General features: G+C 42.7%; 1 protein-coding gene across 3 annotated transcripts in view; it reads left to right on the top strand.

Moving 5' to 3' along the window:
• FTO (FTO alpha-ketoglutarate dependent dioxygenase) overlaps positions 1-19,425 on the top strand; it is a 413,000-nt gene that overhangs the window by 6,390 nt on the left and 387,185 nt on the right. For 2 of the 3 annotated variants that reach the window (XM_062177304.1, XM_062177306.1), the window contains exon 1: positions 13,286-13,386. The exons of the other annotated variant lie outside the window; for it this stretch is intronic. In XM_062177304.1, the coding sequence (XP_062033288.1) occupies positions 13,297-13,386 (90 nt within the window). In that variant the 5' untranslated portion in view covers positions 13,286-13,296. Of the gene's footprint in view, positions 1-13,285; positions 13,387-19,425 lie in introns of those variants that run through there. 3 annotated transcript variants of the gene reach the window in all.

Genomic DNA, 19,425 nt, shown 5'->3' on the forward strand with positions numbered 1-19,425 from the left:
TTTTAAAGCTCTATTGAGGCATACATTACATTACACACAGTCCACTTGTTTTATGTATAGAATTCAGGGGTTGTAATGTGTTTACAGTTGTGTTACCATCACAGTCTTATTCTGGAACATTTCCATGATCCCCCAAATAATCTTTTTGTTCACTTACAGTTCTTTCCCATTTCTACCTCATTCCTAGGCAACCACTAAACTCCTTTTTGTTTTCTACATTGGCTGTAATGGACATTTTTGGGTATAGTAGTAACCTCTCATTCATGATTTTGATTTACTGTGTTCTGAAAATACTATGGAAAATTCCAGAAATCAATAATTCATAAATTGCAATTAACTTTTGCTATAGCATATTGTTTGAATCATTTTGTTATTAGTTGTTATTGTTGTTGATTTCTTAGTGTGTCCAATTTATGAATTAAAATTTATTGTAGTTGTATCTGTATAGGAAAAAAAACATAGTATGTGTAGAGCTGGGTACTGTCTCTGGTTTCAGGCATCTGCAGAAAGGTGGGGAACATATCCCCTGTGAATAAGGGGGAGGCAACTGTGAATGAAACCATACAATATGTGGTCTTCGGTGTTTGGCTGCTTTCACCCAGGATACTGTTTTTGAGGTTCATCCATGTTATAGCATGTATCAGTATTTTGTTCTTTTTCACCACCTGGTGGATACTGGATAGTATTCCAGTGTCAGGAGATTTTGCTTATCTAATTCACCAGTTGCTGGAAATCTGAGTTGTTGCTACTCTTTGGCTGCTATGCTACTGTGAATGGTTGCATCCTGGTTTTTGTGTTGGTATGTTTTTAGTCCTCTTGGGTGATACCTAGAAGTGACATTGTTGGTCACATGTTACATCTGTGTTTAACATTTTGCATTGTTTATTTGAGAGAGCAGGGGGAGGGGAGCCCATTTGCTGTGCCCTCTTCAAATGCCTTCAAAATGGTTGGGACTAGGTTAGGCCTGAGCCAGCAGCCAGGAATGCATTTTGTTTGTCCCATGCAGGTGACAGGGACCCACTAATGCTGCCTCCCAGGATCTGAATTACCAGGAACTAGGAATTCAGGTACTCACTATGGGACGTGGGCATCTTAAGTGCCAGGCCAAATGCCTGTCCCCGTTTAACATTTTAAGAAGCTACCACACCATTTTCCAGTATGCTTTACATTCTTACCTTTTGAGAGTGACAGTGTCTCTACATCCTTGCCAACACTTGTTATTGTCTGACTTTTTGGTTATTGCCATCACAGTGGGTGTGAAGTAGTATCTCATTATGGTTTTGATTTTTATTTCCCTATTAGCCAGTAATGCTTGGCATCCTCTGAGGGGCTTATTGGACATGTGTACATCTTCTTTGTAAAGTATTTGTTCAAAATTCTGCCTGTTGTTTTTTGTTGTGGAGTTTTTTTTGTGTTCTTATTATTAAGTTTTCCGAGTTCTTTATATTTTCTAGATAAATATCTTGTCAGCTATGAGTGCTGCAAACATCTCTTACTATTTTACTTTGTTTAATCATTTTTATAGATTCAGTTTATCATTCATTTTATCAGTTTATCAATACTTCTTTTTATGATTCATGCTTTTCATGTCATAACTGTGAAATGTTTATCCTGAAGTCACAAAGATTTCTTGTTTGCTTTATAAATTAAATTTTACCATTCTTCATAATGGGTAAATACTTTTATTTTCTTTTTCTCTTTGAAATAACTTGGATTGTATTCTCTTTCTTGCAGTTGCTCATGCTGTAGACGTTCATGTAATTGTAAAATCTGGAGGGTGAATAAGAAGGTTGAAGTAAATATACTGTCCTCCATGGGAGCATTTGTTTGATATTTGTTAAAACCTAAGAGTACAGGCTGGCGCCGCGGCTCACTAGGCTAATCCTTCGCCTTGCGGCGCCGCCACACCAGGTTCTAGTCCCGGTTGGGGCGCCGGTTCTGTCCCGGCTGCCCCTCTTCCAGGCCAGCTCTCTGCTGTGGCCAGGGAGTGCAGTGGAGGATGGCTCAAGTGCTTGGGCCCTGCACTCCATGGGAGACCAGGATAGGCACCTGGCTCCTGGCTTTGGATCAGCGCGGTGCACCAGCCGCAGCATGCCAGCCGCGGTGGCCATTGGAGGGTGACCCAACGGCAAAAGGAAGACCTTTCTCTCTGTCTCTCACTGTCCACTCTGCCTGTCAAAAAAAAAAAAAAAAAAACCTAAGACAGTACAACACAATATTCGTGCACTTTTAAAATGATTTTTTTTTTTTAAATTTTGGTAAAGCATATAGTAGAATAGTCCAGATTGGTATTTGTTGACCTGAGTTAAACTGTGGTTTGCATATTGTCTTTGCTACTCACACAGGAGGTTCACACCCTAGTGCCTCTGTTTCTCCAGTCGGAAAATGGGGTCAAAGTGTTGCTTCTGTGAGTTCTGTGAGGCCCCAGGGTCACTGAGTTTCACCTCTGTGCCAGGGACAGAGTAGGCGTGAATTTGCTTGAATGTGACTGCCTGAAGGGCTCTTGACTGGCACGGAGCTGACGCTGTGCATTTTTTTTTCTGATAATGTAATTTATGATTCTAAAATGTTTTAAAGCTTACAGAAGAACTGCAAGAGTAGAATAGAGAGCTGTCGTAGATGTCCTGAATCACAAGGTCGCGTCTTACTGTGTTCCCTCTACTGCTTGCTGTCTCTGTGCAGTCACATGCCACTTGGTGACAGGGATCGGTGACAGAGACTCGTCAGGTAATTGCATTGTCTTGCAAACATCGTAGAGTGCACTCACACTGCTGGAGATTGCTCTGACATCACTGGACTGTGGGATGCTGTGGGATCAGTCATATACGCAGTATGTTGTGCATCTAAACACACACGTGGCGCATCATGATATATGTTTGAACCGTGATTTTTTATGAGCTGTTACAGAGTAAATTGGAGGCACCAGTTTTTATCTCTAAATAGGTCTGCCTGTATTTCCTGAGAATAAACGACGTTCTCTTAAGAAATAGTCAATTCTCAATGCAAGAAAAGTTTGCACTGATAAGATACTTTTATTTAATCCAAAGTCCATTTTTGGTTTTTACTAATTGTCCTTATATCTTTTATAGCTTTTTTTTTTTTTTTTTTTGACAGGCAGAGTGGACAGTGAGAAAGAGACAGAGAGAAAGGTCTTCCTTTTTGCCATTGGTTCACCCTCCAATGGCCGCCGCGGTAGGCGCGCTGCGGCCGGCGCACCGCGCTGTTCTGATGGCAGGAGCCAGGTGCTTCTCCTGGTCTCCCATGGGGTGCAGGGCCCAAGAACTTGAGCCATCCTCCACTGCACTCCCGGGCCACAGCAGAGAGCTGGCCTGGAAGAGGGGCAACTGGGACAGGATCGGTGCCCCGACCGGGACTAGAACCCGGTGTGCCGGCGCCGCAAGGCGGAGGATTAGCCTAGTGAGCTGCGGCGCCGGCCCTTTTATAGCTTTTTTTTTTCTGGTCTGGATTCCAGTCTGGGATTACACATTACCTTTAGTTGTCAGTCTCTTCTCCTTTAATCTGATGTCCTTTAGTGTCATTTAAATTGGTTTCTTCTCCTTTCTTTATCTCTCAGGACATTTGCGTTTGTGTGCAGGCTTTTTTTTTTTTTAAAGATTTTATTTATTTATTAGAAAGGCAGAGTTACAGAGACGCAGAAACAGAGAAGAGAGAGGTCTTCCATTCCTGGTTCACTCCCCAAATGGCTGCAATAGCTGGAGCTGAGCCAGTCCGGAGCCAGGAGCCAAGAGCTTCTTCCAGGTCTCCCACGCAGGTACAGGGGCCCAAGGACTTGGGCCATCCTCTACTGCTTTTCCAGGCCATAGCAGAGAGTTGGTTTGGAAGTGGAGCAGGCGGGACTTGAACTGGTACCCAAATAGGATGCTGGCACTGCAGGTGGCTTTATCCGCTACCAGTACAGCTCTGGCCCCGGGGCTATTTGTTTTGTAAAGTCACCTGGTGTTTTTATTTGCCTGATGCCTCCTTAATGATTATACATTTTTGGCATGTGTAATTTTTAAGGAACGATGGCGCACTAGCGATCACATACTTCTAGCCCACATACTCATCCTGGCTGTAGAGATGTTTTATTTGACCCATATGAATTGTGTCTGAAAGATGAGAATTATTTTTTAATATTTAAAAGATGAGGGATTTCACATAAAAATCTGATTGTTTCTCTTGCAAAAAAATTGGATTATCTGGCAAAACTGACATTTTTCCTAATTAGAATTTCCTAACTAGAATTGAATAGGGGAGTGGACCTTTAGCCCAGTAGTTAAGATGCTTGCATCCTACAACAGAGTGCCTGGGTTTGATTCCAACCTCTAGCTCCTGACTTCAGATTCCTGCTAATTTTGACCCTGGGAGGCAGGGGTGATGGGTTATGTAATTGGATTCCTGCCATCCACGTGGGAGACCTAGCTTATGGCATTAGCCCTGGCCTGCCTACCTTCTCTGTGCGCATTTGGGGATTGAACCAGTGGATGGGAGCTCTGCCTGTGTCTCTCAAGTAACTAATAGTGGCTGCTCATTTGGGTGGCAAATGGGCTTTTAATTTTGCCACAGGCTGGTTTTGCCCCTTCAGTCATGCTACAGTTGTCCTCCTTACCCGTTTCCCTTCCCAAGATTTCAATTACTGCCATCAACCATGGCACAAAGAACATTCATATTCATCTTGACATTTTCAAGTTAGCCCACATTCACGTAGACTTGATTGCAGTAGATTGTTAGAATTATCTCATTTTATTATGGTTCTTCAGCTCTTACTGTGCCTATTTATGAATTTACCTTTATCCTAGGTATGTGTGTTTGGGAAAAACAATGGAAGTTTGGTATTATCCAAGGTTTTGAGCATCCATGGCAGGTCCTGAAATGTATCCTCTGCAGACAAGGGGAGACTAGGGTGCAGTGGTTTAGAGTATAAGGCTCATGAGCAGTCTCCTTGAATTTAATTCTGCTCCGTCACTTACTTTAACTCTGTCTGAGGCACAGTTTCTCATCTATAAAACTGGGGTGATATTTATGGTTGTGGTGGGGATTGAGAGATGTATAAAGCAGCTAGAACAGTGCTTGCATGCAGTAAAAGAAATTTTGTTATCACCACCTATCCGACCTCAGTAGATATTTAGCTTATATTCAGATGTTCATTCTCTGAACCTATATTGAACATCTACTCAGGCAGGGATTTTCCTCATTCAGGTTCCATTAGCTTCTCTCCTGTGTATTCAAGATGGTACTAGTTGTGTCTCACTGTTTGGAAAATTGAGGACATAGTTGCCGAAACCATTTTCTGTGTTCTGTGGTTTGGATGAGGAATCTGGTTAAATGCTGAGTAGTGTCCTGGGCGTTGGAGATGTGTGGGTGAAGATGGCAGATAGGGTCCTATGGAACTGGCTGTCTGCCCAGGGGAAATAGATAAGCAAGTAAGTACCAACGGTAGAGCGGCGAGCTTCTTCATGGGAGCAGTACGTGATAGCAAGGAGGATCTAATGCGGTCGAGAAGTCATGGAATGTGTTTAGCCTATTCTGGAAGTCTAAGAAGTCCAACCTCAGGAGGATGTTTAAAGAGTATCCTTAGGGTAGGCATTTGCCTGTTGGGAACCAGTTTCCCACATCGAAGTAGCTGGGTTTGCATTCCAGCTCTGCTCCTGATTCCAGCTTCCCGCTAGTGTGTACTCTGGGAAGCTGCGGTTCAAGGCTTTAGCAGCTGGGCACTGCCATCAACATAGGAGACCCAGATTGAATTCTGGGCTCCTGGTTTCAGGCTGGCCCAGCCCCTGCTGTTGTAGGCATTTGGTGAGTGAAACAATGGATGGGAGATCTCTGTCTGCTTCTCTCTGCTTTCAAATAAAGTTTGAAGAAGTGTATCCATATGAGAGGCCTAGGACGCCTTTAGAGGTTTTTCAGAAATATTAAAACTTCTTCTTTGGCTGGCGCTGTGGCTCACTAGGCTAATCCTCTGCCTGCAGCGCTGGTACTTATGGTTCTAGTCCCGGTTAGGATGCCAGTTCTGTCCCGGTTGCTCCTTTTCCAGTCCAGCTCTCTGCTGTGGCCCGGGAAGGCAGTGGAGGATGGCCCAAGTGCTTGGGCCCTGCACCCGCATGGGAGACCAGGAGGAAGCACCTGGCTCCTGGCTTCAGATCGGCGCTGTACACTGGCCGCAGCGTGCCGGCCATAGCAGCCATTTGGGGGGTGAACCAACGAAGGAAGACCTTTCTCTCTGTTTCTCTCTCTCACTGTCTAACTCTGCCTGTCAAAAAAACAAAACAAAACAAAACAAAAAACGAAAAAAACAAAAACTTCTTCATTAGCCATGGAATGTAAAGACGTGGTTGTTGAACTCCAGATGAGCCTTGGGGCTGGGAGGCTTTGAAGTAGCAATTAAAATGCAGGTTGAGGGGCCAGCGCTGTGGTGCAGTAGGTTAATCCTCCACCTGCTGCACTGGCATCCCATATGGGTGCCGGTTTGAGTCCTGGCTGCTCCTCTTCCCATCCAGCTCTCTGCTGTGGCCTGCGAAAGTGGTGGAAGATGGCCCAAGTCCTTGGGCCCCTGCACCCACATGAGAGACCCGGAAGAAGCTCTTGGCTCCTGGCTTCGGATTGGCGCAGCTCTGGCCATTGCGGCCATTTGGGGAGTGAACCAGAGGATGGATGACCTTTCTCTCTGTCTCTCCCTCTCACTGTCTGTAACTCTACCTCTCAAATAAATAAAAAATCTCCAAAACAAAAACAAACAAACAAACAAACAAAAAAAAAGATGAAGGTTGAGATACCCACATCTCATGTTGGAAAACCCGGATTTGATTCTTGACATTTTTGCCTCTCTAAAATTACTCTAGTTGGGCAGAAAAGAGTGATACCCTCCTTCTTAGGGATGATGGCCAATACCCCTATAACAAAAGTAGAGAAAAGCATAACAAATGTATTTAATCATAGTTTATGTTACATAGGAGCCTTCAGAATGAAGATATGAAGGCCCAGGGAAAGCTGTCTATTTTTGTGCTTAGGTTTGAGAAAGAATGGACAGTGGTATAGTAATGTGATTGGATGAAGAGGTCTGACCCTTTTGTAAAAATTATTGCATTATTACAACAGTCTGTTATGACTAAGGTGGGGAAACTCAACAGTGCCTGTCCAAATTGGCCTTTTTTTTTTTTTTAAGATTTAATTTTTTATTTGAAAGGCAGATTTACAGAGAGAGAAATCTGCCATCTCTTGGTTCGCTTCACAAATGGCCGTATGGCTAGGGCTGGGCCAGGCCAAAGCTAGGAGCTTCTTCCAGGTCTTCTACATAGATGGCAGGGGCCCAAGCACTTGGGCCATCTTCTGCTGCTTTTTCCAGGCCATTAGCAGGGAGCTGTATTGGAAGTGGAGCAGCCGGGACTGGAACCAGCAATGATATGGGATGCTGGTGCTGTAGGCAGCAGCTTAACCAGCTATGCCAGAGTGCTGGCCCCCCAAATTAATCTTGGTCTGTCTGTAACATTCATTGGGTATTGGAAAAGATCCTTTCTGGAATGAGGGCCTTTTGATCTGTTATCCGTTAAGGGAGGTCAGAGAATTACTCTACAATCAGATCTTGCTCTGAAAGGTAGGGCAGGGTAGGTGTTTGGCCAGTTGATTTATATGCCAGTTAAGATTACTGCAAACCATATTGCAAGACCTGGGTTCGCTGGCTGCCTCTGGCTCCTGACTCCAGCTTCCTGCTATTGCAGTCCCTATGAGGCAGCTGTGATGGCTCAAAGTAATTGGGTTCCTACCACCCACATGAGAAACCTGGATTAAGTTATTAGCTCTTGGCTTTGGCTAGTCTAGCCCTGGTGACTGTAGGTGTTTGGGGAGTGAACTAGCAGATGGGAGCTCTATCTGACTCTTTGTGTTTTTGTTTCTTTGCCTGTCAAATAAATGAATGAAAATTAAAAAAAATGAGGGTCCCATGTTGGCACAGCGGTAAAGCCAATGTCTATAATGCTGGCATCCTGTGTGGGCGCTGGTTTGAGTCCTGGCTGCTCCACTTCCAGTCCAGCTCTTTACTAATGGCCTGGGAAAAGCAGCAGAAGATGGCCCAAGTGCTTGGGCCCCTGCTACCTATGTGGGAGACCCGGAAGAAGCTTTTGACTCTTGGCTGTGGCCTGCCCAGCCCTGGGCGTTGTAGGAGTGAACCTATGAATGGGAGATCTTTCCTTCTTTGTCTCTCGCTCTTTCTCTTTAACTCTGACTTTCAAATAAATAAAAAAAAATTTTTTTAAAGGAATGGTAGATGACGTTTTGAGTAATACTTTTAGGCTTTATGGACTTGCTTTGGGAAAGGGGGTTCTAGTTTCTTTGACATGCCATGGGGTAGAGGATTCTGGTTTCTTTTTTTTTGACAGGCAGAGTGGATAGTGAGAGAGAGAGACAGAGAGAAAGGTCTTCCTTTTTGCCATTGGTTCACCCTCCAATGGCCGCTGCGGCCAGCGCATCACGCTGATCCGAAGCCAGGAGCCAGGTGCTTCTCCTGGTCTCCCATGCGGGTGCAGGGCCCAAGGACTTGGGCCATCTTCCACTGCCTTCCCAGGCCATAGCAGAGAGCTGGCCTGGAAGAGGGGCAACCGGGGTAGAATCCGGCGCCCTGACTGGGACTAGAACCCGGTGTGCCGGCGCTGCAAGGCGGAGGATTAGCCTGGTAAGCCACGGCGCTGGCCGAGGAATTCTGGTTTCTATGACTTGAAGTGAGGGACAGTGTTAGGTGAAAAAAAGGAGGGTAGGAAGTGGTCGAAGAGAACATGATTCTGAGACTACTTCCGAGGCCTTCCAGTACCTTAGTTCAGAGTACTGAGGATGCAGAAGTGCCGCATTTTGGAGTATCGATTTCTGTGCTCCAGTACTGCCTGGCGGTTTCTGGTCACCAGGCATCTCATTGGCATACAGAAGCCATTTTTACCACTCCAGAGCTTCCAAAGGTTTTAGGGTCTGTATATCTGGAAATGAGGAAGAAAACTAGATGCATATTTCACATTAGCAATAGTCAGTGACACTAGGACTTAAAACATTAAGACCTCACCCAGCAGCAGATCCATTCTGTGTCTCCCCTGTCTGCTCCCAGGTCCACCTTTATCTTTTCTTAATCTCTCAGTGCATGGGTCAGCCTTTCATCACTGTGTAGTAGACTTTATTGCCTTCTGTAAATGGAAGAACTATTTGATCATGGTTTCCAAACAACTTTAAATGCCTTCCTTGGAAACTAACCAGCTAAACCATTGAATAGCAGTGAATTGTCATTGCCTTCCGGTCTGTTTCTTCTTCATCCTAATGTTGGTTTTGAAAACTAAATTCGCCATTCAAGAAAAGTCTTGGATACTTTGAACAACCTTTTGCTTCCTTGAAGACAGCGCTAGTGTCTAATTGATCCTTTTATCTGCAGTGTCCTGGCAGAGTGTCTTCCACATAGGGCACATTAATAAATATCTGTTGAAGAAAGATTGAGTGATTGAGAGCCTCCATCATCTGATCTATGATACATGTGGCTTTTCATAATGATAATACCAGCTCTTCAGCTGCTGATGAGATTTATGGTGGCCGGGTTTAGCAGTTAGACTGCATGCTCCGAAATAGTAGGGAGTTGGCTTTTTTTTTTTTGGTCATTCATCACTTTATCCCTAGTACTTAGCATACAGTGGATATTCCTAACATGAATATCAATGAATGAATGAATTTCTAGGAGCATCATGGGTTTTTTGATCATTAAGTTTCCTAAATAATGAGAGATGGAACTGAAACCTGAAAGAAATAGTGGAAAATGATTAGTTACTCTATGGATTTTAAATTACCTGATATACTATCAGGGTAGCCATTACTTCTGAGAAACAAGACTCTTCAACACATGCTTTAGCAACTGTCAACAGTTGTTTTCTTTCAAGTTGAAGATGCTAGTTGACTGCAGGTATAGTATATTTTGTTGATGGAGTTATATTTGAAGTATGACCTTTTGCCTTCTAGAAGAAAAGAACTTTATGATACTTTTGGATCCTTAAAGAAAAGGCATTGTTTAGAGAACGTGAACTTAGACTTCTGCTAAGCTCTTTCATTTAATCTGTTATAAACTAATTTTACAAAATTGTCTCACGGGTTGATTTCACAACGTGAGCTGGGAGAAGTCTTCGGGACCACTGGGTTGTGTCAGGACGTGTTCAGGAGGTGAAGATTTGCATAGGTCGGACTCGTTTCCAAACATTTGTCCTTGGCATAGTGTTCGTAAGGCCAGCATGTGTTTGAAAGCCAAAGCTTGAGGTGCTGCAGGGTTGCATTTTTTTTTTTAATAAAATTGTTTTGTAGTAAGAACACTTTCCATGAGATATGCCCTCTTGACAGATTTTTAAGTGTATAATGCAGTGTTGTTCTCTGTAGACACAGTGTTGTACAGCAGATCTCAGCACTTATTCATTTCACATTCATTTCAGGACTTTGGCCCTTTCGATAGCATTTCCCTATTTCCCCTTTTCCCTCAAGTTCCTGGTTACGACCATTCCAGTCCTCTGTAGGTATGGAAATGACTGCTTGCAAAGTGAGCGTGGCTGCTCTTTCGTGAAAGAACTGCCATCTAGCTGAGGAGCTGCTGAGACTTTAACAACCGGTAGGAGCCAAGTAGAAAACTCGGCTTGAAGGACCAAATTATGTTGCATCTGGTTTGGAGAGGAGATTCGTTGCCAGGACATGAGTGTTTTCATAACTGTTTGTGATCAGAAAATTCAGAGCTCTGATTTCTGCTTTAGCCCTCAGTCTGCCCTTTGGCACCTTCATTTAGTGCCTGGATCATTCAAGGCTGAGCATTTCTCCAATAATAATATAAAATGGGCTGATGTTGCAACCTTAACTCACGCTGCCGAATTGGGCATGATTAAAGTCTCAAGGCTGCATTAATATGGATTTTCTATTTCTATGTACAGCACTCCATTATCTCACTGTTTTCCAGTTTGCTTTTTTTTTTTTTTTTTTTTTGAAAACAGAGCTGGAAAATTCTGCTGATGAATTTTTTTTTTCCCTGTCAGCACGGACGTTCTGCTCTTTCTGCTTATGAATATGAGAACAGCACCAGCCAAACGAATGCAGACATTACAGTTTATGTGGACTCTGGCCTGTTGTCATGTCAATCTTGTTATTTAGGTAAATAGTGTGCAGTTTTTTGCCGAATCAGCAGCCAATATGCTGCGAGCAGTTTTTGTTTGAGTCACAGTATTGGCTGGCAACACTATTAATGAGACAATAATTGGGAAATAGTAGTCATTGTTCTCATAAAACATGATCCTGGTATTGGAACCACAGCCAGACTGAGAAGTAGCCTAGGCAGACTGAGAGGAGGAAAGGATGAGTAGCTAGCGTTCCCAGCTTTTACATTCAGCAGACCCCTGCTGCTTAAATTGTCCCAGCTGTTAATGCTGGAACCATTACAGTAATGGACTCAGCAAATGAAGGAGAACGAAGACACGCACACTTTATTACCAGAGGGGCAATTTTCTCTTCATCTGTAATAGCGGCGGTGCCTCATATTGATCAGACCATCAAGATACTAATCCTCTGTAAAATTACTTGTTATAACCGAAAATGTGTTAATCCAAATCCGTCTGTGTCCTGACTGTCTACTTACTATTGAATACAGACTATTAGATGGTTTATTTTTCATGATTTAAAGCCTTTGCCCCGAAAATGGGTGGCGTTTCCCTCGCTACACTGAGTGCTTAATCTTAGCCATAGCCCAGGGTTGTCTTTTTGTTTTAAACAGAACATCACCCACTTAATTAAGGAGTGAGTGTCTGTCTTGCTGTCTGAGTTATGCTGGTGTTTTATGTTCCTCTGGATTTATTAAGCATCTTGTTTTACATTCAGTCTGTGGTTTGTGCTGTAAATAAAAATAGGCCCATCTTGCACATATTAGAAATTTGCAGGTAGCAAATGTCAATAAGTACGAGCGATGTGAGGCTCTCTGATTTATATTTCAGACACTGGGTTGTGCTTTGTCGATTGGACCCATAGGCAGGATGCATCCGGGTGTCTTCTGTGTAGCAGATGTATTTTTGCATCGTTGTCTGAGGAAGTTTATGGTTATTTCTGCATCCTTGGTTTAGTAGATTGCTTTTTAGATAATGAGGCATGTCCACTCCTCCCATGTGTTTTGTGAGTAATGACTACAGCTAGACATTTTTATAAGAAAACCTGTTAAAAATGGATTTCTATCTTCCTTAAAATTTTAGGAATTATCCAGTAAAATTTTCATTTTTTTTCCCATTGGATCTCTTTACACATACCTTGTATGTTTATTTGTATATACACCAAGATGCTCCCTTGGCAGTATTTTTATGTATTCTAATATACTGTCATGGCGCAAAGCGTTTTTGTGGCATTCTCTGTAGAGTTCCTTCTGAAAGACTACATTACCACTCGTGTGTGCCAGGATTTGTGTTAGGGGCTGGAGTGTCAAGGGTGGGTGAGGCGTAATCAGGGTCTCAGTTCAGCAGGAGGACAGGCACATAAACAAATCATCATGGTAGTATGGGTAAGCTCAGGTCCTCTGTGAGTGGAGTTCATGGGAATGGACGCCAGTTATGGACATGATACTAACATCAGCTGCGTCAGTTTTTCTTCGGCTGTGTTCTCCAAAGCGGACTTCCACCATTTAATCACACTGTTTTAAAGACTTGCTTGGAATGACTCCTCGCTGTTTGAAAAGAACTCTCTTGCAGAAGACAGGTTTAGTACCCCCTGGGGAGAGTCAAAGGACGGATTCCCAAAAATGTTTTCATCAGTGATCACATTTTTGGATATATATATATGTATATATATATATATAGCTAGATATATATCTCTCTATGTATATTTTCTCAAGGAGACTAAAGAGGATAGTGCTTATTTTATTGTTCATGTTCTGGCATTTAGATTGCAAATTGGCCTTACTGCTTTACAGTGTAGTTTAGCATGAGAGATAGTAGCCTGTGGTGACTAAGAACTTGGATTTTGGGGCCAGTGTGCTTCACGTTTCCCCCTAGCTCTGCTGTTTCCTTGTTAAGTGATCTCCGAGAGCCTCTGTCTTCATCTGTAAAACGGGGATAATAATAGTTGTGAAGATGGGTGATTTAATGTCAGCTGTTGTTATTACCATGGTTGTGACTACAAAGTAGCAAAATTATTTTTCACGCATGGCTTATGAAAGCCAGCTTTGTAAATATGTAATTATAATACATATGGTGTATAAGATGGTGAAAGATTTACTTAAGAATTCTTTTCCTGATTATTTATTAACTTGTCATTGTAGAAAAACTAAAAATGCCGAAAAATATCCAGCAGGAAAAACAAAAGAAAGAAAGGTCTCTTCTGTTTACTAATTCCCTCTCCAAATGCCCACAACAAACAGCGGTAAGTCAGGCTGAAGTAGGAACATGGAACTCCATCCAGGTGTCTGGTGTCCCAAGTGGGTAACAGGGATTCAAGTACTTGAGCCATCACCTCCCAGGATGCATGTTAGCAGGAAGCTGGAATTGGAAGCAGAGCAGGGACTCCAACCCAGGGCACTCTGATCATGGGATGTGGGTGTCTCAGATGGCATCTTCACTGCTGTACCAACTGCCTGCCCCTCGCCCCCCAGTTTTATTTCAGGTGTATTTATGTATGTAAATACAAAATACAAGATGTAATTTAAACAAAACTTGGAATACTCTTTTTTTTTTTTTGACAGGCAGAGTGGACAGAGAGAGACAGAGAGAAAGGTCTTCCTTTGCCGTTGGTTCACCCTCCAGTGGCCGGCGCGGCCGGCGCGCTGTGGCCAGCGCACTGCATTGATCCGATGGCAGGAGTCAGGTGCTTCTCCTGGTCTCCCATGGGGTGCAGGGCCCAAGCATTTGAGCCATCCTCCACTGCACTCCTGGGCCATAGCAGAGAGCTGGCCTGGAAGAGGGGCAACCGGGACAGAATCCGGCGCCCCGACCGGAACTAGAACCCAGTGTGCCAGCGCTGCAAGGTGGAGGATTAGCCTATTGAGCCGTGGCGCTGGCCTTTGGAATACTCTTACATGTATTTTGTACTCCTACTTTTTTTCACTTACCAATATCTACTACATGGAGGATATTAAAAACATTTTTAATAAAGATTTATTTCTTTATTTGAAGGGCAGAGTTACAGAGAGAGAAAGAGAGAAAGAGAGAGAGAGAGAGAGGGAGAGAGATACCTTCATTTGCTGTTTCACTCCCCAAGTGGCTACAACAGCCAGGGCAGGGCCAGGCTGAAGCCAGGAACCTGGAACTCCATCTGGGTCTTCATGTGTGTGCAGGGGCTGAAGCACTTGGGCTGTCTTCTGCTTTCCCAAGTGCATTAGCAGGGAGCTGGATTGGAAATGCAGCAGCAGGGACTTGAACCGTTCATTGCCATTGAGATGCTGTATTGCAGGCAGTAGCTTAACCCATTGCACCATAACACTGACCCCTAAAATTTTTTTAAAAAATTCATTTATATGTGAAACAGAGAGTTGGAGAGAGATGCTGAGAAAGAATACAAACTCTCATCTGCTGGTTCACTCCCAAATGTCTGCAATGGCCCCTCTGGGGCCAAAGCTGTGAACTTATAACAAAACCACTCCCATGTGGGTGGTAGGAATCCAGTCACTTAAGCCTTCACCACTGCCTTCCAGAGTTGCAGTAGTAGGAAGCTGGAGTTAGGAACTGGAGGTGGGAACTGAACCCACGTGCTATGATGTGGGAATGTGGGACATGGGTGTCTTCACGGGTACCCTAAATGCCTGCTCCTGAATATTCTTTCCTATCATTACAATTTGTATAACATTTCATTGTATGGATTTTTTACTAGCAAACATTCTTGCATGTAAATATATAAAAGTCTCTGGAATTTTTGGAGATTAGAAGAAGACCAACTGTATGAGCTAAGGTTTATAAAGATTTTTGGATTTCTTTGTTCAATTGCCACCCAGAGAGAGGATGTAGTTTTTAGTGTAAAAACGATACACAAGAGTACTCTTTTGATTCATCCTGTCTGTCACTGGGAATTAGCATAAAACCAAAATATCTGACAATTTGGAAGAGAAGAAAGGGCTCATTGTGGAACTAACTTTATTTTCTTTTTTTAAAGATTTATTTTATTCATTTGAAAGAATTAGAGAGGTGGGTGGGCAGGGTCTTCCATCCGCTAGTTTACTCCCTAAATGGCCACAACGGCCAGAACTGAGGTGACTTGAAGCCAGGAACCAAGAGCTTTTTCCGGGTCTCCTATACGGGTGCAGGGGCCCAAGGACTTGGGCTGTCTTCCACTGCATTCTCAGGCACGTTAGCAGAGAGCTGGATTGGAAGTGGAACATCTGGGACTTAAACTTGCGCCCATGTGGGATGCTCGTGATGCAGGCTGGGGCTTTAACCCACTGCATCACAGCACCAGCTCCAACTTGTATTTTCTTAAGTACTGTATTTGATTGAATTCCATCCTACTGTGTTGATAGGCCAAGTATAGTTCTTTTGTGGTATGTTTGTTCACATTTGCATAGCCTTTGTTTATTTGGATAACATGTTTGTCTCTCTTTTTCTGACTTATAAGAACATTTTGTATATTGGAGATACTATCATTTGTAAATCATGGGATAGAACTATTTTTCCAATATTGTTTTTTGCATGCCTTTTACTTTATATTGTTACTCAAAAATTCCCTTTGTTTGTACACAGGAAAAGGTTTTCCACTTCAGTGTTAGATTAATGATCATTCTTAGTTATTCTACTTATTTGTGTTTTAATTTTTTTCATATAATTCTTATAATGTACCTGGGATTTAATTGATGCATGGTATATACTAGATATCAACATTCCCCCTCCTAGGTGATTAACTGACTTAACTTTTTATTTTATTTTATTTTTTTGACAGGCAGAGTGGACAGTGAGAGGGAGAGACAGAGAGAAAGGTCTTCTTTTGCCGTTGGTTCACCCTCCAATGGCCGCCGCGGTTGGCGCGCTGCGGCCGGCGCACCGCGCTGATCCGATGGCAGGAGCCAGGTGCTTCTCCTGGTCTCCCATGGGGTGCAGGGCCCAAGCACTTGGGCCATCCTCCACTGCACTCCCTGACCACAGCAGAGAGCTGGCCTGGAAGGGGGCAACCGGGACAGAATCCGGCGCCCCAACCGGGACTAGAACCCGGTGTGCTGGCGCCGCAAGGTGGAGGATTAGCCTAGTGAGCCGCGGCGCCGGCCTGACTTAACTTTTTATTAACTTACTTTTTAAAAAGATTGTTTAAAACTATTTATTTGTGTGATAGAGAGACAGAGAGAGCTCCTATCCACGGATTCCCTCCGCAAATGCTCAGAATAGCTGAGACTGGGCCCGTCCAAAACTTGGAGCCTGGAACTCGATCTTCAACGCTCACATGGGAGGCAGGGACCCAGCACCTGCTATAGCAGGAGGTTGGGATTAGGAGCTGGAGCTGGGAGTTGCTGTCAGGTACTCCACGGTGGGACAGGGGTGTCTCAACTGCCAGGCTAAATGTCTACCCTTAATTTATTTATCTTTTTATGTACTGATTGAGTGCCCAAAATCGAGATCTGCTTTTTTGCTCTATTCTTTTGTTTGTTATTCTTGACACACCATGACTACAGTTTTTGATGCCTTTCTGGCAGTACTGGCTCCATAATTATTCATTTTCAAAAAATTTCTTGAATCTTCTCTCATACTGAGAAGAAAACTTAAAAAAAATTTGTTTCTGGATAAACTTAAAAGTCATGTTCTCAAGGTTCTCCAAATATTCTAAGCAGTCCTTTGGTATTTAATTGTTATTTTACATTGAATTCAAGAATTAATTTGGAATGAGCTAATATAGTAAATAATTTTTCTTATTCAATGGTATCTGTCTTTATATTTATTTAAATTCTTTAATAATCTTCAAAAAGCTTGTAATTTTGTCCAATTAGGCATTACATTTATTACTCTTTGGATTTATTCCTGGGTATTTTACATTTTTGATTATTGCTTTTTGATTGCTCTTGCAAATGGAGTATTTTTTAAATTATATTTTTAAACCAATATTTAAGAACATTTTGTTCTTGGCCATAGTACAGAATGTATTTCTGGCATTCTAATATATTATGGCTGATTTTCTTTTCTTTTTTTTTTTTTTAAGATATATGGGTAGATAATCTGACAGCAAATGCAATTTGTTCTCTCCTCTTTTAATAATTGTACTCACCTTTCTTTTATTTCCCCCTACATTATTACGTTGTCTAGAACCACTCACTAAGTGATATGGTGGTAACAGATAGTAATGTCTTTAATAGTTACACCATTGTTGTTGACAATAATCTTTGATTCTTAGTTTTTTTTTTTCAGAGTTTCAGAGTTTTTTTTAAAGTTGAATTTTTATTGATTTTTGATATCTATTTTGATGATATCTTTTTTCTCCATTGATAGAATATAATCTGTTATAGGAGTTTCTAATAACGGAAGTAAACCTTGGAGTAAACCCTACTTATTTACATTATATATATATATTTTTAACAAACTGCTAAATTCAACTTTTTAGTATTTTGATTAGGAAAGAAAAAAGGACTTTTAGCAGTGTAAGATGGTACCCTTGGAGGGTAGATACAAATCTTTGTTAGTAAAGCCCAATAAAGCTCTTTTTACTAATTGGGTAAGTTAACAGAAGAGGGAGGCAAAGTAGTAAAAATATTGAGAACCAATCATTTTATACTTTCTTTTTGTCAAGGTTTGGTATGATATTATGCTAGTGACATAAAGTGAATTGGTTTCCCACTCGTTTTTTTGGGGGGAGCCATTTACAAAGCAGCAGAATTATTTGTCCCTTGGAAGTTTGAACAACTACTTTTTTTTTTTTAAAGATTTACTTTATTTATTTTGACAGGGTTACAGAGAGAGGTAGAGACAGAGAGAGAGAGGTCTTCCATCCGCTGGTTCACTCCTCAGATGGCTGCAATGGCTGCAGCTGTGCCGATCCGAAGCCGGGAGCCAGGAGCTTCCTTCGGGTCTTCCACATGGGTGCTGGGGCCCAAGGACTTGGCACCATCCTCCACTGCTATCCCAGGCCACAGCAGGGAGCTGGATCGGAAGAGGAGCAGCTGGGACTACAACCCGTGCCCATATAGGATGCCGGTGCTTCAGGCCAGGGCTTTAACACACTGCGCCACAGCGCTGGCCCCTAAAGATTTTTTTAAAAAAAATTTATTTGAAAGGCAAAGTTAGAAGGAGAGAGAGAGAGGGCAAAATCAAGATTGATCTTCTATCTGATGGTTCACTCCTCAAATACCTGCAATGCTGGGGCTAGGCCAGAGTGAAGCCAGGAGCCAGGAGCTTCTTCTGGGTCTCCCACATAGTTGCAGAGACCCAAGGACTTGGGCCATCCTTCTCTGCTTTCCCAGGTACATTAGCAGGAAGCTGGATGGGAAGTGGAGCAGCTGGGACTTGAACTAGCAGCCATATGGGATGCTGGTGCTGCAGGTGGCGGCTTCACCTGATACACCACAGTGCCAGCCCTGAACTAACTTCTAAAACTCTTTATGTCATGTTAGAAAGATAATTTATTCCAGTTATTGTCTATTTAGTTTTTTTCTCCTTGAAAAATTTTGGTTATTACATTTTCTTTCCTTTTTTTTGTTTTTGAAAAAAAAAAATTATTTACTTGAAAGGCTGAGTTATGTATAGAGAGGGAAAGACAGAGAGGGAGAGAGATCTTCCGTCCACTGATTGACTCCCCAAATGGCTGACACTGCCAAGGATGGGCCTGGCAGAAAACAGGACCCCGGAACTCCATCCCAGTCTCCCATGTTGGTTACAGGGGCCCAAGTACTTGGACAATCTCCCATTGCTTTCTCAGGCACATCAGCAGGGAGCTGGATTGGAAGTGGAGCAGCTGGGACTTGAACCCATAACCCATGCCCCTGCTGTGCCACAATGCCAGCCTCTATATTTTCTTCTTTTTCTTTTTTTTAAATTTATTTTTTATTTATTTGAAAGGGAGGGGCGATCTCCATCACTGATTCTTTTCCCAAAAATCTGCAACATGTGGAACTGGGCCTGGTTTAAGTTGATAGCCAGCAACTCAATTTGGGTCTCCCACACGGGTGGTAGGGAGCCAAGTACTTGGGCTATCACCTGCTGCCTCCCAGGGTGCACATCAGCAGGAAGTTGGAAGTGGAAGACCGATGGACTTAAACCCAGGTACTTCCATATGGGGTGCAAATGGTTTAATCTTTGTGCCAAGCCCCACCCAGTTACATTTTCTCAAAAAATGGAGATTTTTAAATTAATTAGCTTGACATTGAACATAACATTCTCTGGTTAACTCGGATAGAATTGTATATAATTTTATAATTAAAAATTTTCATATTTACCTGTTGTATCTCTTTATAATTTTTCGATATTCATGTCTCCACTCTTAAAATTGATTGTTTTTGCT

The sequence above is a fragment of the Lepus europaeus genome, chromosome 19 (assembly GCF_033115175.1).
Source record: "Lepus europaeus isolate LE1 chromosome 19, mLepTim1.pri, whole genome shotgun sequence".
Lineage (NCBI taxonomy): Eukaryota > Metazoa > Chordata > Mammalia > Lagomorpha > Leporidae > Lepus > Lepus europaeus.